General features: G+C 31.1%; 2 protein-coding genes across 3 annotated transcripts in view; both read right to left on the bottom strand.

Moving 5' to 3' along the window:
* Window positions 1–10,929, bottom strand: part of LOC143051999 (uncharacterized) — a 29,556-nt gene extending 18,627 nt beyond the window's left edge. The window contains exons 1-6 of the mRNA XM_076224970.1: window positions 10,891–10,929; window positions 10,003–10,068; window positions 9,345–9,443; window positions 4,780–4,878; window positions 3,493–3,591; window positions 1,238–1,336 (exon numbers count right to left, since the gene is read on the bottom strand). Coding sequence (XP_076081085.1) covers window positions 1,238–1,336; window positions 3,493–3,591; window positions 4,780–4,878; window positions 9,345–9,443; window positions 10,003–10,068; window positions 10,891–10,929 — 501 coding nt within the window. The remainder of the gene's footprint in view (window positions 1–1,237; window positions 1,337–3,492; window positions 3,592–4,779; window positions 4,879–9,344; window positions 9,444–10,002; window positions 10,069–10,890) is intronic.
* The window catches only part of LOC143052653 (uncharacterized), a 114,387-nt gene that overhangs the window by 41,664 nt on the left and 47,744 nt on the right, over window positions 1–24,979 (bottom strand). The gene's annotated exons all lie outside the window — the stretch shown is intronic.

Raw genomic sequence — 24,979 nt, 5'->3', positions numbered from 1 at the left:
ATGACAAATGCGACTATGCGTGTTACCTATAGGACACAGAGGCATGATGATTGATTCATGGTGGAAGGAAGAGAAGCGACACCCAAAATGAGGTCTTCTCGTTTAATAGTATAGATAATAGGTACCAACATTCATCCTGAGCCGAAACAATAGTACGTGTAACATCACAGCATAAAAAGACACACTATAAGATATCAATTGAAGTGGGTTAACTCGATCAACTGACATATTAACACAAATGAACATACACTGAAAGAATAAATTTGATCTATGACACAATGTAAATACAAAATCAATAAAAAAAAAAGGATTGAATAAATACAGCAGTAGTAGTATACTGCTGTGAGATGTTAAAATTTCAGAATATTACCAAAAACCTTGAACAAACATTGACGCCAAATAAAATAAGCCTGATCTAGGGGGTGGGGTGGGGGAAATTCGTAGGAAACATGAACGGGTTCAGTTGATTCTGCATCACGTGTGGTACCCATCGTGTTGCTCGTGCAAGTACAAACTCCGTACTAAGTTTAATTCGGTAGGTCCCATTGGAGGAAAAAGGACGAGTTTGTGGTAATAACGATTGGACAAATCCGTCGATATTTCTAAAGCAGATCTTTTGTAACGTTCAGCCAACTCGTGATAGTGTCCGTAAATTCCTTGAAAGCATCACTTTTCCTCCAGCGAAAGCATGCTAAGAATTATTACTTCTGGAATATCTTATCTCATGGTATAAGTAATTATGGTCCTACATGAACATAGACATAATAAAACCTATACATTTAAAAAGCTGAAATCATCTTTTTTTTTATCAATCCGACCATCACCGTCTACTTCAATATGTTAGTGAAGTTATGAGGCAGCCTGAACTGTTTATGTTGTATCCTTTATTTCAAGTTCGACAGAATTGATGTGTTAATTGAAGTCATCAAGCCTGCAATTTTGTAGAGAGAGGACATCATCTTTTTAGCGAAAAGTGAAGTAATGATTCAACTCACAAGCGTATCAATGTTTAGTGCGATCAACTGTTATACTTCAGATATAGCTTTATGTCGATGATTTAAGTGTACTTAACTGACAAAAAACAGGCCATGAGTATTCCTTTGAATGGTCAATCCAGAAAATATTCATATGCATAATATTCATCTAGTGAGGTTTATAGATTATGAAGGACATATTGCTAATGAAGAAAGTAATTAACTAACAAGTACGTTTATCGAGTTCGATTAAAAAATCTCACCTCAGAATCTGACGCTGATACGTTGGCTCCTAAATTGATCAAACGTTCCACCATTGCATCTTTATTCTTTAAGATTGCTTGATATAGAGGTGTTTCACCCTATAAAAACAAGGTATTAAATAAAATGGAAATCGACATCAAGTTTAGAAAACCTCCATTTCTTCTTACCGCTTTATTTCATGATGTTATTTAAATTATTTTTATTTGATGTTTTATTTAAACCTTGTTTAAAGTAAATTTGCAACTGAAAACAATGGTTTAAAACAGTTCAATATTAGCGCCAGCATATAATAAAATATACCTAGAACAGTGATATATAAGCATTTGATGTTTCTATATAGGAGAAATACTGAATGTTCATATTATTATTATAAATGGTATAATCATGCTCATTAAGCGTATTAACAGTTCAAACAAAAGACATAATAATCTTGTACTAACAAAAAGTCAGATCACAAAAATACTGAACTCCGAGAAAAATTCTAAATCTCAATCTCATCTAACGAACGTATAACAACTTTCACATTCCTGACCTGGTGCAGATATTTTCGTAAATATACAATGGTGGATTAAACCTGGTTTTATAGCTAGCTAACCCTCACACTTGTATGACAGTCGAATCAGGTTTCAAGGGCACGAATAATTTATCAGGAAATCATATGAGCCTTGTACACTTTTAATTTTCAATGTTTATAAGAGAATAGTAATTCTTTAGTATTGATAACTATCCAATGCCGCTTATATTTTATCCTAAGGAAATGAAATATCATTTTCTAACACACTCATAGACAGTGCATCATAATAATATTTTCTCGACATGTACTTTTTCATGAATATCCCTAATATTGTCAGTTAGATTTTTATCATTTTTACACGTTATCTATTATCTTCCAAGATGAGGAGAGAAAATAAAAAAAATATATAAAATGAAATGTTTTAATCACTGTCCTTTTACTTCATCATATATGTAACCTATTATCTTGCAAAAGTGTAAAACATGTCTGTGGTTACAATGTAACATGTGGAAATGTACTATTATGTTATCTATTTATGTATTTATATGTCCTTAATATTTTTGCATTTATTTGTACATTATTCTTGTCATGCAACGTTGTCATTTTTTGCGGTATATTTGACAATGTCATAAAACGAGAGGTTTGGCTAGCCACAAAACCAGGTTCGACACACTTTTTTCTTAACATATTGTGTACCAAGTCAGGAATATGGCAGTTGTAATCGTAAGGTCGTTTCTATGTATGTTGCATTGTCGTTTTTTTTTTTGTTGTTGCACTTCAGTGTTTCTGTTTCGGTTTGCAAACAAGATTTGGGTTTTCTTTTCCTGTTGCTTTTATTTATGTATCTATGATGAGTCTATTAAGGGTCAAGATCTTTGCAATTGATCTAGGTAATGGGTTTATGAAGAAAAAATAAAAAAAGGTTACCAATTGTTCTGAAAAAGGAAATGGGCAATGTATCAAAGTGATAACAATCACACCAAAGTGCGTAAAAATATTAAAAACTATTTTCAATTTGATTTGTATAAAGCAATATATTGAAAATATTTGATTAACACAGTGAATTTCTTTAAATTTTTCCTTCTAAAATAGATATTGCAAAATTACAAACTATCGATTGATCTTTAAAACAAATAATAATACAAGAACTACTGTATCTTTGGGTGTGTATTGCCGTTTTTTGTTGTTTTTGCTTGTTCAACGCTTTTGTTCTTTGTTATTTCTTTATGCTGTTTTTTTTTTCTTTTTGCTGTAGGATTGTCAAAATGTTCATTTTTATCATCGACTGTATCAATTCAACATGCCTTCCATATTTTTACCACTTATATTGTAAAGCAACAACTAGATGTATTAACGCCAACGCCAAACACCTTCCTAACACAACACTAACATATTTCCTTTCAATAATTAATATTTTCTATAACACGGACTGTCTGGCCGTTAGTGTTGTCAACATAAAATGATATATTTATGACCAAGATTTTGAAATTGAGGTCTGGCCTTAATGACCGTTTCTTAAAAGTTAGTACCGAGGTCGGTACTGACAGGTTCATGTCACCATATGTTAGTTGTTGCCTTTTCCAGGTGTGTTCTGTTAATATCGTTTATTAGTTACATACAGTAAATCGTCAGGTCTCTTATTCTGTTTTATACATTTTCTTGAAATCTTAATGCTTTTTGTATATGAACACTGAAAGGTACGGTAAATCTTCTCCAACGAAATTTAATAAGTATCCAAACCTTGTTATTGGTAGCAAATATATTGGCACCTAACACAATTAAACTCTCACAAATATCCAGGTAACCATATCGTGCACATACATGCAGAGGCGTGTCACCCTACAAAAAATACTTATGGCTACAATCATGTTTCATTATATCAATTAGCGAAAGGAACATTATTGGTTTTTGGTTTTTTTTATACATGTTCATCTGTCATACGGTACTTTTTTTTTACATCAGTAGAACGTATTTCCCACAACATTTTCAGTTACCGTTTTGCGTTACTATCACTTTTTTTTCAAATATTTATATTCTTATTTTTTCTCTTAATTTCATGAAACTAAATAAATGTTATTAATTCACTTCTTATTCTCAGGAGATTAGTTTAATTCAGTAGAATGACTCTTGAAATAGATTCTTATACTTAAATAAATTTCGTAACCACTTTAGCGTCTACTTGTCCTTGGATGTGATTTGTTGAATAAGACTTATCACCAGATGTGTATTAACATAAGTGACACGAGGGTTCCTACGGACCCTTCAGTACCTGAAATCAATCCCATTTTTAAGTTTTCTATCCGAAGTTATATGTTCTTTTTCTTTCTTTTTTTTTGGCCTTTCTACCTATCAGAACATTTCTTGGAACGTTTTACCTTTCGTTTCAAGGTAAATATCACGAACTATTTTCGCAGTATATCTATATAATTTTGCTTAAGTGTGGATTTCCATTTCAATAATGCAATAATTGCAGGATTATATTCACATGTCGATGCAACCGGTTCTTGAATAATCCATGCCGTCGGGTCAATTAGTTTATAAAATTCAAGTGTCTGCTGCATATTGTTATAAAAATCTAGCGTTTTCTTGGAAATTTGTAAATATTATTCACAGTCCCTTGTTTTTTTTTTTCACTTGGTAAATTACTTATTTCGCAAAATTACAGAAAAACACAGTCACAGGTGTAAAGGGATATTCCACTTACCTGGAAGACCAACATGTATTTTTTGGTTCCCTTCTGCCCCCTTTAAAAATCAAAAGAGGGTTAGTGAAATCCATAGGGGTCAGACCGATTCCCCAAAGGATTTTATTCATCCTCCTTTGTCCTTAAGGGATCAACAGTGAACAAAGAGTTATCTGTTTGTTGTATTAGGATATTTCTTTGAACGTAAACAAGTTTTAAAAGTAGTTTCTATTGTTTTTGTTATCACATTATTTATATACAACTTAATAAAGGATATCTTACAAAAAAAGAAATATGTCAAATCACATGTCAATTTGAATTCACATGAATTTAAAATATCTCACCTCAGTATTTGAAGCTGAAACATCAGCTCCCAGATGTATTAAACAATTCACCATGGAACCGTTTTTATTTCGGATTGCCTGGTGTAGAGGTGTTTCACCCTATAAAGTGATATTGCGATTAAAATTGGTGTTGTTTTAAATCTAATGAAATATCTTTTAAAAATTACACGTGTAAATGAGCATGCATTTTGAGTGGTTTTGAAAACAATGAGACGATGATTTCATTTGTTTTGTCTCTGATGTACCAATATAAACATTAATATACATCGTATCCTGACACAAACAAAATGTAAAGCAGCAATAGTAAACCATTGTTCAAATTTGCTTTTACCATGGAAAGCATAATTAAATCAATTTATAAACAAAACGCTGCGGCATTCGAATAAAATCCAATAGAACAAATATAATTAATGCTAGTTTCGTAGACACTATTCACGTTTTTTATCGAAATGGAATGGTATGATGTGACGCTATCGTGATGATAGCTTTGTCAAATAATTTGGTGGTAACGCTGAAATGTGATTGGTTACTGAATCATTATTGTTAATGTTGTCCATGGTTTAAAATGTAGATGCACCTATGAACTGTGTACCTACATATTATATTCGAACAGTCAACGATAATCTTATTTTAATTTGGTAAATAATATAATTGCCGAATTGTTTTACATAAGTTGTTAATTCAACAATACACATTCATATTATCAATACCTGAATGTTATCAATGTTTTATGGATAAAAAATAATGCAAATTATATATTGAAATTTCGGAGCCTTTAATTGCTGACTATGCGGTATAGGCTTTGCTCAAGGTTGACAGCAGAACGGTAGACTACAGTTGTAAATGTATGTGTTATTTGGTCTCTTGTGGAGAGTTGTCTCATTGACAATCACTCCAAATCTTTTTATTTAAATGATCTTACATGTTGGCCTCTTTAAGCAATAGACATACATGCAGTCTAGTAGAAGGTGAAGAACATGTATTGTTAATGATTAAATTACATGAAGACTAAGTGTATGTGTATCTTGTTTTTTGTTGTGTGTGCCCTATGACTATTTATATATTCACATGTGGTTGGTGTTTCAAAATGGACAAATTAAAGACAAGTATCTCTTGGGGAGGGATAAATCCTACTTTGTAAAGGATCACTCTGATTCAAACAAAAAATTCTCTGAAACTGACATTATCAAGATCCTTGATTTCTTTATTGACAACATATTTGTTTCGTTGGGAGGACATGTTTTTTAACAAACTGTCGGAATTTCAATGGAAACCAATTGTGTCCATCTTCTTTTCGACTTTTATTTTGAGGCTGACTTCATAGAGGAACTTGAAGAAAGATAAGAAGTTAGCAAAATCCTTCAACTTTACAATCCACTATATAGATGATGTTCTCTCACTAAATAATACAAAATTTGGTGACTATATTGAACGAATCTATCCCATCAAACTACAGATAAAGGATACTACAGATGCAGCTAAGTCTGCCTCATATCTTGACTTACATCTAGAAATTGACAATGAGGGTCGGTTAAAACAAAACTTTATGACAAAAGAAATGATTTCAGTTTCCCAATTGTGAACTTTCAATTTCTATGTGGCAACATTCCAGCAGCGCCTGTATATGACGTATATATCTCCTAATTGATACGATATGCCCGGGCTTGTATTTCCTATCATGATTTCCTTGATAGAGGATTGCTACTCACAAGGAGAAGAAATAATGTCGTAATTATTGTGATATTTTAAAATGTAGTAAACTCCTATTACTTTCTTTTTTTTCTGGTGTCTTATTTCTTATTATATGGATTCGAAAAAAAGGCAGGTTGACTTTAAAGAAAAAGGTTCAATCATATCGAGTGCACCGCAGTCAATCAAATCTATTCCTAATATAACACTATAAAATAATAGAAGAAAAGACAAACTGTTAGTACACATGATGTTTGATCGGAAGCGTAAAACTCTTACAAGTTTGAAACTATTGTATGTCTGAGTTGTTTTTTTACACACCTATTTATAAGTTACATAAAAGAAGGTGTGGTATTATTGCCAATGAAACAACTCTCCACAAGAGACCAAAATGACACAGAAATTAACAACTATAACAATTATAGGTAACCGTACGGCCTTCAACAATAAGCAAAGCCCATACCACACAGTCAGCTTTAAAAGGCCCCGAAATGATAATGTAACACATTTCAAACGAGAAAAACTAACGGCCTTATTTATGTACCAAAAAAGAACGAAAAACAAATATGTAACACAAACCACTGAATTACAGGCTCCTGACCTGGGTTAGGCATGTGCATACGAAATATGGCAAGGTTAAACATGTTAATGGGATCCCAACCTTCCCCTTACCTGGAATAGAGGTATTACTGAACAACATAAGAAAGAACTATGAAAATCAGTTGAAAAAGGCTTAACTCATCAGATTGACAAAAATACAAGTGGATGTGGCCGGGAACTCGTACATCCCAATAACAAAAAGACACTAGGTACAGATCTGAGAGTACTCACAGTTAACTGACAGCTAGTTCAAAGCCACTAACAACTTATAAAAAGACATGCATCTAAGACTAAATGATCAATCCGTACGCATCCAACATCCAATGGATTTAGTGTAAAGACGGCATAAACAGGCAGAGACAAAACATGACCTTGTGCAATGCTAAGATACAGGTATCGACAGATTGTAGATTCGTGAATGTGTACATGTATATAACATACTAGTAATATTTAGTTAACTTTTAATTTGCTGTTAACAAAATCGATATGTATTCCAATAAAAACAATATTCAATGATCTTATTACAGCGCTGAATTTGTAACCTTTAAGAATAGGTTTATTTAAAGGATCTATCAGTTTCTAAATTTCCGGGAACGGTTATCTACATATCCTTAAAAAATGAAGATGTGCAATCTCGTTTGAGATAAGTTTACTACAGGTACAACCAAACGTCCCAACCAAATTTTTATATATATGAACAAATTTAGTAAAGGTTTAAAGTAATTTGTGATAAGGAAATCCCTGGCTTAAAAATTTACCAATAATACAAAGATTACTTTCGTTAAAATCAAAAACGTCACCACGAACACGGGCATAGCGAACGAGCTTTAAATATAAATACCATAAGATGGTGTTAAAGGAACATAACCATCTAAAAATGGAAAATTAACAATACGGAACGAAATATCGTCTTTTTCCCGTTTGAAACCGAAATATTTGAAGCTAGGAATGGACAGTTACTACCGTATAAATTTAATTTATCTAAGGTAAGTTCCTCGGGAGGAAATTTTAGCAGTATATTGAGAAAATTCTTGATTATCTAACAAAAAAGTATCATCAAGATAACGGTCCGTGTTTTTGAATTTATCAATTAAATGCAATTTAGACGGGTCCTTACTGACTTTGGTCATAAACTGTGATTCATAACAGTACAAAAACAATTGTGCTATTAAATGGGCCTAATAAATGCCCATAGGACAACCTGTCGATAAACTTTGTTGCTGAAACGTACATAAATATTATCAAGGAGAAACATTAACGTTTAATTTCAATTTTCAATATATTGTGATTGGAAAAGTTGCGTTATCACGACTGCTTTAATTTTTGTGACTGTCAAATTGTGAATAGTACAGAAGTTGTAAAAACTCTTGATAATTTTTTATCCAGATCCTATTTGTTCTATCAACACTTTACATTTTTTAACCCTCATTACCAGCATTCCCCATGTGAAATCTTTAGGTTTTTGTCAAAGAACGTCTCGTCCTTTTTCTACAAAAGTTCATTTGAAGATACCGTAACTTAGTTGATAAATATTCCGTATCAACTTTACAAATAATATCAGAGAATCTTGAAGGATTAATTATGGATACGGACGTTCTTTATCATTTCAATAATATGTTATTGTTCTTTATGAACATGATGAATTTTACTGTTAGTAATAATTTGGGGGGTATCCATTTGACATGGCGTCGTACTGATACATTCCGTCATTGTGTGATTGTTCTAGTCTTTCATTTGTTTGCTAATATGATTCGTGTATATGTCTTTTTGTGTTTCCTTGTTATATAGGAATTGTTTCTGTACTTCTACAACCCGTCATTGTGTTATAGTGCATTGGTAAATATGTATGTTTATATATTTGTTTACTTTTATATACATATAGTGATTAAGATAATAACACAATGTTTAATTCTATACCCCTTTTTGACATATCAACCTATTATGTCTGTTTGTATTGTTCAATAGAACGAAATTGTATGCAACTGTTGTACAAGTAACAGGTTTCGCTAGCTTTATAACCAGGTTAAATCCACTGTTTTCTACATAAGAAAATACCTGTGTAACAAGTCAGGAATATGACAGTTGTTGTCCATTCGTTCGATATGTTTGAACTTTTGATTTAGACATTTGATAAGGAACTTCCCGTCTTGAATTTTCATCGGAGTTCAGTATTTTGTCATTTTACCAAAATTTTTAAAAACAGTAAACAAATTAAAGACAACATGAATTACACATTCACTTTCAAATACAACTTAAAAGTTAAAGTAAATTCTAACCTTAGTAGTTCTAGCTGACACATTTGCACCTAAACTAACCAACGCTGTCACTTGGGTTATATTTCCTTTCATCGATACTAAATGTAAAGATGAATCACCCTACAAAGAAAATGTTTTAACTTTAAACAAGACACCTGAACATTTTAAGTGTTCGTTATTATTTTGTGGTTTAAATGTCGAAGTCTACTATTATATTATTTACTTATGTATGTTGTTGTCACGAGTGTTCTTAAGCTTGCATTTATTTGTATTATATTCCTTTCACATAATGTGTGATTTTGGTTGTACTTTAATATTTCGATATAAGCAGAAGGTTCGACTATCCATGCAACCAGGTTCATTCAACCATATTTCTAAAAATCGTTTGTACTTAGTCCGGAATATGGCAGTTGTTATCGGAAAAAAAACACTATTTGTCTTTTATAAAAAGATGAAAGATGTGCATAAGTTTAGGAAGTCTTGTAAAAGAGAAAATCAATTAGTTATAGCCTTTACTGGTGCATGGATTAACGCATCGTGTTGGTCCATCTAGGTAAAAAGCAAAGGTGAAGATTGTGTTATTATACTCAGTAAATATTGTCACATGCATCAAAAAGCTGTTTAAATACATCTTCATGAATGTAAAATTATCATTCAATTTATATTGACTTCAAAGTACCTTAGAAATTTGTCCAGGCCAACATTGACTAAAGTAATCTTCAAGTAAATCTAGTGGTGTCTTCTCCTGTAAATACGATAATTATGTCTTAAGGAGCACAATAAAAAGATTTGATCACCCCCGATCAGACAACTTTAAACTAATGTAATTTATTTTATCGAGATTTAAATTTTATAAAATAAGGTACCAAAAAGAAAGAAAAAGATTAATCTTTCAAATGGAGATTGTGTCATTAAGACATAGTAATGACATCATTAATTATTAATATGTAATTATTTGCTATATTGTAATGTCACCAGGTTGAATGAAATTTTCTTCTTTGTTATTCATAGCATAATTTATTATAGCAGAATATTGTATAGATTCTTGTATAACACAGTTTGACCTCAAAAACTGTGTCTCAGATTTTTCCTATTGTATTTCATTCTCTTATAAATCTTCAATGAAGTTTCCAACCTCAATTCATAAGAGATCACCAATTTCAATTGGGTATAAAACGTGTTCTAATATGTTTTTAGAAATCTGAGAAATCTTTTTGAAGATAACTGGTCAAGGAACAAATGTGTGAAAATCAGGCATCTATATAGGGACACCAATTTAGGAACAAAATTCATTTAAAACTACATTTTTATGATAAAAATGAATGTGTCACAATTGAATAAATAGGGATTTTACTACTTGCATCCATTAACTTCCATATAATTTACACATGTACCATGGGAATACTTCAGGATTGGCCTTTAAAATGTTTAATCATAAATCAATAAAGTTCTGACCAGTAAGAAATAATTCCATTTCAGCAATTCTAAATATATACAAAATGCACACCCTATGCATCAGAAATCAGATCTGGCGGGAGATACTATATCATTTTTAACCTTGCTTTACGTTAATTGCTGCTGATATGGTAAAATTTCCTCCCACCATGGTAAAATCTTAACTATTAATGATCTCAGAAGCTTAGTTGTACATTGCATTTACTTTTTTTCAATATGCATGTTATTCATTTAGTATGTTAAACCTATATCTAGTTTTTTTCTGTATTACAAAAAGTAAGTTATGCATGTGGACAGAAAATTATCAGTTAGTCAGTCTAGAGGATCTTTAATTGGGATTTCTAGAATTATAATTGTATACAATGACAAAATTGTGTTTAAAAGCAAAGAGGATATTTTCTTTTAAAAAGAATTCATATTTAAACATTCACCTTTAGAAATTTTAGTATACACATCTTAACTGTTAAAAAAATTGCTGGTCAGTGGCTTTAAAGCTGATTATATTGATTATAAATGATTATATTGATTAAACACAAAGTACTGCCCACATGTTCTAATCTTGTATCGTTGGGACACGTGTATGTGTCTATAAAACTAGTTATCAACAAAACTCATTAACAGTGCAAGTTATGTAAATTTAGTGTTCTTCTGTGGTTTTGGAATAAAAAGAAGTAACAAAAACAGCTGAAAATGATATTTTGATAAAAATTTAGTTGCTTTTGTATTGTGCTACCATAAGGAGGCTCGAATGTACAAATATTTCTGCCTAAATTTAAACGTGTTTTTTTTATTACAAATTTTATTTAATACAATATTAGTTGTTTGTTACTGATAGTGTACAAAGGTCAACCAACAAAATCGATCCGTTTTGGTCCCAGATAAATTCTTAAATGTTTCTATCATTGAAAAAGATCCTAATTATCTCCCTTTGGTGCGTAAATACCATCTTTTTCATTAAAATTTAAATAGCTTTTTTTAATTATCGTTTACCTAATTTTTTATTATTTTTTTCAACTAAGCTTTACTTACACAATTTTAAAGTTTAAGAGATTTCTGTAATGTAGTTCTATTTTCATTTCGATATTACCTCTATTTCTCCTATTAGTTCAACAGAAAAAAAGGACCTTGGCAAAAATGCATGCGTTATTCGATAGCAGATTGTAAGCTTGCATGAACGGCGGTCCCATTGTTTTTATGTTATTTTTCTATAAAGTATATGATAAAGTTTATTTATAAAAAATAATAGAGAAATCCTATATTTAAAAAAAATGGTTTATACCCTCAACCCCCTTAACAGAACCTTGCATTAGATTACTGCGAATATTTCTCATGTGATGTAAATGGGTTTTTTTTATATGTTGTGTTCCAGTTATCTGTCATAACGGTATTTTGAACTTCTGTCTTTTCCGTTACTGTGATATTGTGATGTTAGTTTACTTAATATACATATTAAGATTTAAAAGAAAGAGGAAGAAGATATAAAGATACATATATTATCATATGGTATGTGTCTGCCTTTAGTCATACTCCCGTAAGTAATTGCCGAATCTCAAATTTGTTTTTAATCTAATTTGTTAAGTCCACCTATAATTATTAATAAATAGCATTACAACTATTCAATGTATGTTCATCGCTGTTTATTAGTTTTAAAATAGACCAGGGGATTTCAATGACAAATGTTATTTTTTATTAATATGAGGCTACCTTCATAACAGAACTGCGTCCGGAAGAATCAAGGAAGTTAACAGTATGTATTACCTCCCATTCCACTTAAAATGATGTTCTCTCACTTAATAATTAGAAAAATTGTTATTATGTTGAACGAATCTATCCAAACGAACTTGTAAATCATCCACGGCCTCTGGGTTCTTTAATGGATTAGACACCCTTGTGCACACAGCACATCATATGTGTAATGTGTTAATGATTATTTGAAAGAAAATAAATTAAAAACGTTCAGAGAGAAACTCTTACATTTTATTCTTTCAAACAAAGTTTTATTAAAACAATAGACAAAATGCCAAAACTCAGACTATGATCACTGTAATATTACCGAAGATAATGAACACTTTTTTATTACATGCCATTTCTTGATCAATTTTGGAAAGAAATATTAAAACTGTTAGAAAAAATAAACTTGGAAAACACATTTTAACACTAAAATAAATCTCGGATTGCAAACTAAGTGATGAAGATGATGAAGTATACTATGATATTTTTTTTTCTAACAGTGATTATTTTTTCAATTCACAAAACACACTATATGTCAGAGCTTAGAACAAAAAACATTAAAGTATTTTATGTTTTTAAAACTAAGCTTATTATAAAGGCTCATTCTACAAAACAAAAAGTTAGATAAGAAATAAAAGGGATATTAGGAAAAATATATGTAGGTGTATTTGAATTGTATGAATTGTTAGCATGGTTAGCAATGTTATCTTTGTGTATTAATTAATTTATTATCTATTTTTTGACACTGCAATAGTTATATAATCTGGTACGATTCATATCCATTACAAAAACACAGCACAATTGATTTTGATTACCGAATGACTATGAATCTTTCAAATTATAACTGTCTTACCTGTATAATGATGTGGAAAAAGCTATTATTTCAATATTGATTTTAAAAAAACGTTATCCGGAAACACGTGGAAACTGGTTAAAGGTTGTAAATTATCGACTAACTCGGATGTACTATGAAATTCCGAAAATAGCGTCAAATTATATAAATACTTAATAATATAATATCATTATCTATCTACTGATGTTATATTAATATTCGGTAAAAGACAAACAATATGCAGTTTATCTGCCTAATGAATCCATGAACCTCTGGTACTAATACAACAGGGACCTTTACTGAGATAGCTGTGTCAGAGGAGTAATTGTTAACAGCATGTGCAATACTGTTGCTAATCAAAAAAAAAAAAGAATATGGAAATTGTGTACTATGTGCATACAGAATTGCCAGATCAATAAGATATGTCAACGATGCACAAGCAGTACATACATTGATTACTCCTAATTTTGTGTTACTTTTTTCATATTACTTTGATGGTTGTCCTACAAATTTTAATGTTCAGCCTTTTTTATGTAATTTATTCATATACTAACTTTTGGTGTCACTGCATTCTCAATATTATCAATTACTTGCCTGATTCTCTACATTCACGTTGGCTTTGTTCCTGATTAACTCATTAATGACTTCAGCTTTTCCATTTCTTGATGCACTGTGAAGGGGAGTCCATCCCTTTAAATTGATAAGCAGACACATAGTATTTTACTAATGTCGTTTTAATTTAATATCTATAATAATTCATCGCACAAGGTAATCGAAAGTCTCATGTCTTACAAGTAAAATTTAGATACAGCAAATGTCAGTCATTTGGTGCCACAGAATTTCAGGTATCTCCAAATGGCATAAGGCAACCACATTTGCAACAGGATAAAATTATTGCAAACAATAATATTCTAACATTTCTTGAATTCTTCTTTTTATGTGAACAATACATGTTTCATCCCCATTTTGTAAAGCGAATTGCTTTTTACGGATAAATGAACGTGTCCTTCTACTTAACAAGATATATAATACATATTTTAATACGTTTCTTGTCGTATAAAACGCTGAGTGGTTTCAGGAGTCGGACAGTCTTGACAAGTGGTGTTTTATGCAAAAATGTCCAGGATTACATCCTTTTTACTGACAACACTTTTCTGATGCTTTCATGTATTGATACGCCCTAAGCCAGTTGTAAAGTGTTAAGACTAAATTTCTATTATTAAATTCATTATTTGTTTATATCTTTAACATGCTCGTCTTTGACACTTTCTTTGGTATTCGGTCTTATAAAGGTTTAATACCACCATTGACTTCCCCTATTAGTCTTTGTTAAATTGCACTTTTCAAAAAAATATGCAGAATTTATCTTTGTTTCAAATAATGAAATACTTGGCATGAGTAAAGTTTTGTCCTGTCCAGTACTATAGAAAAATTTCACATAACATTTCATTGCATTTAATAAAAAGAACTATCACTGGAAGTTAACCAATCAAATTACTCCCTTTATTTAATGTTTTACTGCAATAAAATGTAGGATTAATTACCTACAACTGTCAAACTCAAGGGAATATTTTTTTCGACCTATTTTCGTATACAACCGGATGTGACGTATCATGATTTGGTGGTATTACAACTAAACGGACGAGAGGATAGTTGGTGTCTTTTACCTATCAAAGATGGAAAATTAAAATGTTTAACCATTATTCGCAACCAAAGAAGGGCGAAAAACACCAGAGGGACATTAAAACTTACATGTCGAAAATAAACGGACAACGGTAGGACTAAAATTGAGAAAGGCCAATAGACAAACATTAGTATCAAAAACGTAGGAAACTTAAAGCATAGCAACACGAACCCCACCAAAATACTCCAGAAGGGTTAGCAGATCCTGATCTACAGGTTTGAACCGTCGTGTTCCTCATGTTATTACAAATAATACATATTTTGACATTTATATTCCGAAACAGTCAGCTAATTGGCGATGGCGCCCGTAAAACTTCAGAAGGGATGACTTCACCACTTGGAACACTTGGTTTAATAGAGTTAACAACACGAGAAGACTAACAAACACATTAAACGTTTAAGTAAACAATAGTTTGTATCTTTCACCACTGGAAAATTAAAACCTTACACAGGTCGATGTGCTAAGCCTTGAAGCATATTTCATTTAAACTTGGTATCGTCCGGGTTGATTCTACAAACGAAATATCGATCGTTCCGAAAAAGAAACACCTCCATATAGGTATATTAGAGATGTAAAATATCACGAAATCGTGACTGACACCACCAAATATGATTTGGCAGGGATAGTAAAATTATCTTATAAATATGCATGACATTAAACACAAATTTTCTTTCAAAAATACCAAACCGATGAACAACATAATTGACTCTACAACTGACAGATTGCATTTTCTTCTGAACAGGTGTCACATTTATGTTACTTGTTTTATTCGTGTTATTCTTTCCATTAAGTTGTACCAGACTTGATGTATGTGTCAACAGTAGTACTCAACACAACTTTTGAATGATGGTAGATGTACGACAGGCACTTAAAACATCCACGAATAAATACAGTTATGTCTACTTTACATTGTAAGTAGTGAACTGTAGTTGATGATATTCGACATTTTCGTGATCGCTGGATTGTTTTTATTGTTTTATTGGTGATCGGTATTGTCTGAATACGCTCTTATAATCTTGTTTCTTCTATTATTGGGAATTTGTACATTTGACCTTTCATCCCACTGCCTAATACTTTTCTTTAATTTAATTTTGGATGTAACGTGTCTTCTGATTGGCTAAAGTTGATTTGTTTATCAGCTCATAGACATAATTTTGTCACATGATCGTGATGTAGCCAACGTTTTTTCATAATTTACTCCGGTTTAAAATGGATTGAAGTATTAAATTATAAGAAATGACTTTAATGTTGTTTTTGCCTATTTAAAAAAAACATAAAAAAAATATGGTGCACACGGGTTTTTCAGTGTACACCACATTTTGTATGTAATTTCTTTTTAGACAGAACAATATTACAGTAATTCCTTAAATATCTAGGACAGGACCTGATTCTTTACAATGTAAGGCAATGATGTCACGCAACATTTCAATTAGCAACAATTTATCAAACGAAATTCACGCGACATCATATATACAACCAAACAACTGTCAAATGTCTGTATATACTCACACTGAAATCTAAGCTGTTCATATTGGAGCCGTTCTGAATTAAAATGTTTGCAATTTCTGCTGTATTTACTATATGTAGCGGTGTTTGACCTTGCTAAAAAACAAACAAATTTACATAATAGCAAGAAATTGTGTACCGATTTAATCCTTAAGTATCGTGTCGATGTTATTGGCAGGATATAAATAACTCAAAGTCACCAATAGAATATGTGGGGTTCAAAGTATATTCTTGTTTATATTTATGTGCTTTTTTATTTGGAAGTTTGGTCATGCGTCGTTGAATTTTCATGTAGCTTCTGAAGTGTTCTTGTTTTCTTAACTATGTTAAATAAGTACTTGCCTTGTTCTCGGCATTCACATTAGCTTTGTGTTTGATCAAAACATGTGTAAGTTCATCATTTCCATCGTTTATTGCATTGAGAAGGTGAGTCGATCCCTTTAGAGTATAAGTAAGTTTTATTATTATTATTATTATTATTATTATTAGGTCTTTCCACTTTTCTGTGGAAAGACCTATTGTTTTTCTTCTGATTATTTTTTTTTTTCTTCCGCCTAATTTAGTTCTTGCGATAAACATTTGTTTCGCAATATGTCGCTTAGATATTTTGTATATGATATCGAACAGTTTATGCGCTTTTGAAATTTACCCTGCGTAAACGAATACTTTTCTTTGTAGGAGTTATCTCCCCAAACACTGTTTTCCTTGTTATGGCATCTCCTTCGCAACCGTTAAAGATTATGACAAATTTATTTTACAAAATTGTTCGTTACATCCTCAGTAATTTTTGGCGTATTTGGATCGAAGCGATTCGAAGAAATTTTATAGGAGTTATCTATCTTTTCGGGATAAATTTGTCGGTATGTTTTTTTAACTCATAAACCGTTAACCGTATAACCCTGGAATGTTTTTATTTGAGTCCCCTGATTCCTAACTTAGAAAATTAGGTCAAGGTCAAAGGTCAAGGTCATATTTTAGAGATTTTCATATGTCTTTGATTTCCCTATAACTCTTGAACGGTTATAGATACAAAAAAATTAAGCAGTGAAAAATGCTTGGTACTTCAAGGGGCAACTTTTTTTACATTATGACTATATTGATTTTACCATCATGTAAGGGACATAACTCCCATCGATTGTTTTTAAAAGGCCATTTTTAGGCAAAACTCTTAAACAAAAGGTCCTTGACCCATAGGGTCTTTTGCAATGACCTTGTGGAGCAATGACCTTGACGAAGGTTACAAGGTCAAAGGTCAAGGTCATCAAATTATGTGGTTTTGGCACTATTTAAACAGTTTTATGTGTGTTTGAATTTCAACCAACCAACCAACATACCAACCAACCAATCAATCAATCAATCAATCAATCAATCATGATCATGATCAATCAACCAATAATGATCATGATCAATCAATCAATCATGTTTCCGTCTCATGTGTTTCTTATAGGGTTCAACCAACCAACCAACCAACCAACCAATCAACCAATCAATCAATCAATCAATCATGATCATGATCTACCAATCAGGTTTCCGTCTCATGTGTTTAATATAGGGTCCAAGATCTTCTTTGTGTCTTTTTCCGTGTTTCAATTGACCCTATCCAATGTGTTTAACCAACCAACCAACCAACCAACCAACTAATCAATCAATCAATCAATCAATCAATCAATCAATCAATCAATCATGATCATGATCAATCAATCATGTTTCCGTCTCATGTGTTTAATATAGGGTCCAAGATCTTCTTTGTTTCTTTTTCCGTGTTTCAATTGACCCTATCCAACGTGTTTAACCAACCAACCAACCAACCAACCAACTAATCAATTAATCAATCAATCAATCAACCAATCAATCAATCATGATCATGATCAATCAATCATGTTTCCGTCTCATGTGTTTAATATAGGGTCCAAGATCTTCTTTGTTTCTTTTTCCGTGTTTCAATTGACCCTATCCAACGTGTTTAACCAACCAACCAACCAACTAATCAATTAATCAATCAATCAACTAATCAATCAATCATGATCATGATCAATCAATCATGTTTCCGTCTCATGTGTTTAATATAGGGTCCAAGATCTTCTTTGTTTCTTTTTCCGTGTTTCAATTGACCCTATCCAACGTGTTTAACCAACCAACCAATCAACCAACCAACCAACCAACCAACTAACCAACTTATCAATCAATCAATCAATCAATCAATCAATCAATCAATCAATCAATCAATCAATCAATCAATCTGTATGACTGTTTAATCATGACAGTTTATTGAAGGAACAAACTCTCAATTATTCAAGAAAAATTGAAATTTAATATTGTTCTTACGTCACTTCTGAAAAAAAAATCCACATGTTCTCTGAAACTACAAGTACAATCGACCTGAAAATTTGCAGTCAGCAGGGCATACATGTACTAAACGTTTATAAAAAAACTTGGTGCAGATATCTCTCAAAGCTTTTCCTAGAGAAAAGAAATGGCAATGCCGTAAAAATAGCTTGCTAGGTCCGTAAATCTCAGTAAAAACCTACAATAAAATGTCCGCTCCGAGTTTGAAATACTAATCTGTGTTACAAACAGGTGCTGAAAAATGTACATTATCAGAAAATAATCAATAAATGTGTTTTAAAGTTACACCGGATCAATTAAATCCAAAACATGCACTACTTGTGAACTGTCATCAAAATGTCAATTTCCTACAATGACAAAAGAAATTACATTTTTGTACATTCCATCTCTATAGATGTTGTCTGTTTAACGTCCCCACCTAAAAAGAAATAAAAAGACTATCTTTTCGTTTTTATAAACCCGTGTCACGTGATGTGGCGCGCGTGCTGTACCTAAAATAAAAGAAAAACTTTCCAAACTAAACATGAAACTTCTCCGGTAACAATAATATAGACCCCATACAGAAACAAACAAACAAACAAACAAACACCCCCCAATTCAATTAATTTTACAGGGGGAAAGACCCCCCACAATTGCTTTTTTAAAGCAATTGATTTATATTTATTAGGTCTTTCCACTTTTCCGTGGAAAGACCTATTGGATTTCTTCTGATTATTATTATTATTTTTTTTTTTTCTTCCGCCTAATTCATTTCCTTTCTGTTTTTTTGTTTCGCAAGATGTCGCTTAGATTTTTGGAATATGATATCGAACAGTTTATACGCTTTTGAAACCAACTCTGCTTAACCGAATACTTTCCCTTGTAAGAGTTATCTCCCCGAACACTGTTTTCCTTGTTATCTCTAAGGCTTCGCAACCGTATAAAAAACCGACAAATTTATTTTTCCAAATTGCTCGTTATATCTTCAGGATGTGCTGTTTTATTTTGACCGAAGCCGTATATAGATTCCATATGAGAGTTATCCCCCCTTTTATGTTTGATATAAGAATATGCATTTCTAACTGGTAAACCATAAGTGATAGAGACCTAGGGTCTTTTGATTTGAGATCCTTGGTCCAAAACAATGAAAATAAGGTCAAGGTCAATGGTCAAGGTCACATTATAAATTTTGATTTTGGCTCATTTTCACTTATTTTCAAAAGCCGTATAACTTATCGACAAATTATTTTTACTAAATTGTTAGTTGCGACATGTCGTAACTTATAAATTTTGGTTGAAAGGGTGCGTAGACAATAAATGGGAGTTTTCGCCCCTCTTATGTTTAGAATTATGCGTAAAGTGATATTACTCATGAACCATATATATTAAGGAACTAGTGTCTTTAGGTTTGAGATCCTTAGTCTATGACCTTGAAATTGAGGTCAAGGTCATAGGTTAATTGGACGTTCTAGATTTTGACCTTTGCTCCAAATTCATATTTAGACATCATAAAGTCATCAGTCAGGGGCATTACTTAAACAAGTAACAATTAAAATTACCTATACAAGTAATGTTGAAAACGAGGCTATTTTAAATATAACTTATATAAGTAACTTTTCTGAATAATATTTTTATAGGTGTCCAATAATACAGATTTTACTAACTTTAACAAATTTTCACAGTCATCTGGTTATTTTTTCCATGAAATATAAAATCTAATTCTTCTGAAACACTATTTAACTTTCTGACGCACTTATCTTTCATACCGACGCTTCTTGGTCAAAGATTGGTCTCTTGGGACTATTAAATTATCATTTTCCTCCAAAATCTTGAAGGTAGACTGATATAAATAGATAGATACTTGAGAATTAATTAAGACTTGAAGTTATTTATAATTTGTAATCAAAATCAATCACATATGTTCCTAAAATAAGTGTAATTACTAATTTTTTTTAAAATGTATAAAATAACTTATTCAAGTCATATTTTTGTCATTATTTTTAAATTAACCCTATATTTCTATACTCCTCTCAAATCGAATAAATTCTTTGTTTTATGATATAAAGTGATGTAAAAATTCATGAAAACTACATTTAGTCTATGTTTATATTGAAAATTAAAATAACTCTATTAAGTAATTTTATTATTTTTAGAAACAAAAATTACTTATATAAGTAACTTAAAAAAATTACTTGTTTAAGTAACGCCCCTGACTGGTCATAGGAACTGACATATCAACTGAATTTTAATATTTTCACATCAAAATATGTTGTAAGTGGTGGAAAGACCATCAATGGTTCTCTGAACAATTGGTTTTTAATTATTAGGTCTTTCCACTTTTCCGTGGAAAGACCTATTGGATTTCTTCTGATTATTTTTTTTTTTCTTCCGCCTAATTTTTTTCCTTCGCTGTTTTTTTGTTTCACAAGATGTCGCTTAGATTTTTGAAATATGATATCGAACAGTTTATACGCTTTTGAAACCAACTCTGCTTAACCGAATACTTTCCCAAATAAGAGTTATCTCCCCGAACATTGTTTTCCTTGTTATCTCTAAGGCTTCGCAACCGTATAAGAAACCGATGAATTTATTTTTCCAAATTGCTCGTTATATCCTGAGGATGTTCTGTTTTATTTTGACTGAAGCCGTATATAGATTCCATATGAGAGGTATCCCCCCTTTTATGTTTAATATAAGAATATGCATTTCTAATTGATAAACCATAAGTGATAGAGACCTAGGGTCTTTTGATTTGAGATCCTTGGTCCAAAAAAATGAAAATTAGGTCAAGGTCAAAGGTCAAGGTCAAATTTTAAATTTTGATTTTGGCTTATTTTCACTTACTTTCATTAACTTTATAAGATTTCGACAAATTATTTTTACTAAATTGTTAGTTGCGACATGTCGTAACTCATAAATTTTGATTGGAAGGGTGCGTAGACAATAAATGGGAGTTTTTGCCTCTCTTATATTTAGAATTATGTGTAAAGTGATATTACTCATGAACCATACATATTAAGGAACTAGTGTCTTTTGATTCGAGATGTTAAGTCTATGACCTTGAAATTGAGGTCAAGGTCAAAGGTTAATTGGACATTCTAGATTTTGACCTTTGCTTTAAATTCCTATTTATACATCATAAAGCCATAGGAACTGACATTTTTAACTGAATTTTAATATTTTCATGTCAAAATAGATCTTTATTAGTTGAAAGACCTTCAATTGTTCTTTGAACAATTGGTTTTTAATTATTATTATTATTATTATTATTATTATTTTTTATTTTTATTATTATTATTATTAATATTATTATTATTGCATAGCAATATAATATTTCCCACAAAAGTAACTAAAGTTAGCGTGCAATAAGTTATAATATTGCACTAGTGCAATCAATCGTCAAAAAGTCATGACGTCATCAACGACAAAATCTTACTTTAAACCAATTTTTACCTTCAAGTACTATATTGCTATACAATAGAAGGGTTATTGCATGAATTTTTGGGAAAATTCATGCAATAACCCTATGTTATTATTATTATTATTATCATTATTAATACTATCACTAGTATGAGTATAGGTATTATTAGGTCTTTCCACTTTTCTGTGGAAAGACCTATTGTTTTTCTTCTGATTATTTTTTTTTTCTTCCGCCTAATTTTGTTCTTGCGATAAACATTTGTTTCGCAATATGTCGCTTAGATATTTTGTATATGATATCGAACAGTTTATGCGCTTTTGAAATTTACCCTGCGTAAACGAATACTTTTCTTTATAGGAGTTATCTCCCCAAACACTGTTTTCCTTGTTATCACATCTCCTTCGCAACCGTAAAAGATTATGACAAATTTATTTTACAAAATTGCTCGTTATATCCTTCGCATGATTTGTCCTATTTTGACCGAAGCGATATGACCGCTCCATATGAGAGTTATTTCCCCTTATGCATCTGATATAAGTGATATGAATTTCTATCTTATAAATCATAAGTGATAGAGACCTAGGATCTTTTGATTTGAGGTCCTTGGTCCCAAAAAATGAAAATTAGGTCAAGGTCAAAGGTCAAGGTCATATTCTAATATTTGAATTTGGCTTATTTTCACTTATATCCAAAGACTGTATAAGATATCAACAAATTATTTTTACTAAATTGTTAGTTGCGACATGTCGTAAGATGTAAATTTTGATTGCAAGCGTACGTTGAATGTAAAAGGGAGTTTTCTCCCCTCTTGTATTTAAAAATACGCGTTTGGTGATATAACTCATTAACTAAATATAATTAAGACCTATGGTCTTTTGATTTGAGGTCCTTGGTTTATGACCTTGAAATTGATCTCAAGGTCATAGCTTAATTTGACGTTCTAGATTTTGACCTTTGCTTTTATTCTATATGTATACATGATAAAGATATACAACTTTTAGAAAAAGGTATCAAACCATTTAACCTTGAAAAAAACCAACCGGAAGTGACCTTTTTTAAACCGGAAGTAGCTATTTTTTGTTCCTTATTAATATAAAAGTATATAGAACCAGATATTTTTGGAATCAGTGTCAAGTAAATATTCAAATATAATCGGAAGTAACATTTTTCAAACCGGAAGTAACAAATTATCTCCCTTATTTAAAAAAAATGTATGGAAACAATATATTTTTGGAATCAGCTTACTAGGAGCTATCATTTGACGATTGACATGACATTTTAAACTTAGTTTCACAACTTTTCATATCAAAATACATTGTTTTGATGGAAAGACCTTCAATTGTTCTCTGAACAATTGGTTTTTAATTATTATTGTTGTTCTTATTATCATTCTTTTGTATTGTCATTATTGATGACATGATTGTTTCGGTTTTTTTTTATTCTAATTTATTTTATTTTTGTCAGTTTTATGGACAGTCCTTTTTTTAAATGAGATTAGCATTCGGTGTTCTCGTTTATTTATTTGTTTACCTTTTTTGTAAATGATTTGTGATACAGATATACAAGTAACATTGACAGCTAAAACTATTTTTTAGTCACTGCTTACGTTTCTATTTTTAATCAAATGAGACGGAAGCTTCCAGAAGTCAGTATTGCAAACACGTAATTTTTTTTCTGGCTCATAAACCTTATTTGTAGCAGAGATTTTGAGCATCATTATAATTGTTATTTATTTGTCGGTCTGTTTAGTTTGATTATGAACCAAATATTTTTGTTTTATAGGTTATTATTTTCGTTTAAAATAGTTATATTTTCTAAGAAACGTTGTTTTTTTCGATGTATTGAATTATGTCCAGTATACAAAAAAAAACACATAGCCCTGATATATATTTTACAAGGTAAGATTGGTATGTTCAATTTTACAGGTAAGTTTAAAACTTTGAATACCCGTTCTGTTGATTTGACCGTCTGTCACATGTAAATTGCGTCTGGCTTGAAGTGCATATGAACTCTTTTAGGAGCAAAATTTGGTTTACGTTTTTTACGATTTTCTTGTGGTCAACGCCACTGGTACACTTTAGCGTATATGAGAACTAGGTTTAAAACAATAATTCATCACAACTTAAAAAACGTTTCATTTCATGGTTGGAAACTTCTATGAGATCTTCATATCCATGCTGTACAGTAAGTATCAAACAGTCCCAACAAAATTTGTAATAGATTCAAGCAAGAAAATACAGATAAGACTAAAAAAACGCTTTAAACAGCAAAATCAGACAGTAAACAATTAATAACAAGCTCCTGGTCAACTGGGACATGAAGATAGGTAAATATGTAGGTAATTTTTATTTGGTTTGGTATATGCATCTCTGGGACAGTCATTCAATAAATATTTCTCATTGCAGCAAAGCTCAGAATCGAATTCAAAGCGATCGTAAGTTACATAATATCTGCACCTCCATAACACCATAATTCAATGACAAAGTATTTTGATGAGCTTTTTTCACTATAAGTAGAAAACTCCCATGATAACACGGTATAATATCCACACACAGACACATACACACTTTAGCACACTTATATATGTCTTCATATGTTTAATAAAAAGAGGAGAATACTTCTAATTATGATTATTTAATCATACAATAATGTTTAAATACGATACCATTTACTCACATTAACATCTAAGCTGTTAACATTTA

The sequence above is a fragment of the Mytilus galloprovincialis genome, chromosome 11 (genome assembly GCF_965363235.1).
Source record: "Mytilus galloprovincialis chromosome 11, xbMytGall1.hap1.1, whole genome shotgun sequence".
NCBI classification, from domain to species: domain Eukaryota; kingdom Metazoa; phylum Mollusca; class Bivalvia; order Mytilida; family Mytilidae; genus Mytilus; species Mytilus galloprovincialis.
Note: the sequence above shows the minus strand (reverse complement) of the source record. Positions and strands in the feature narration are given on the sequence as shown.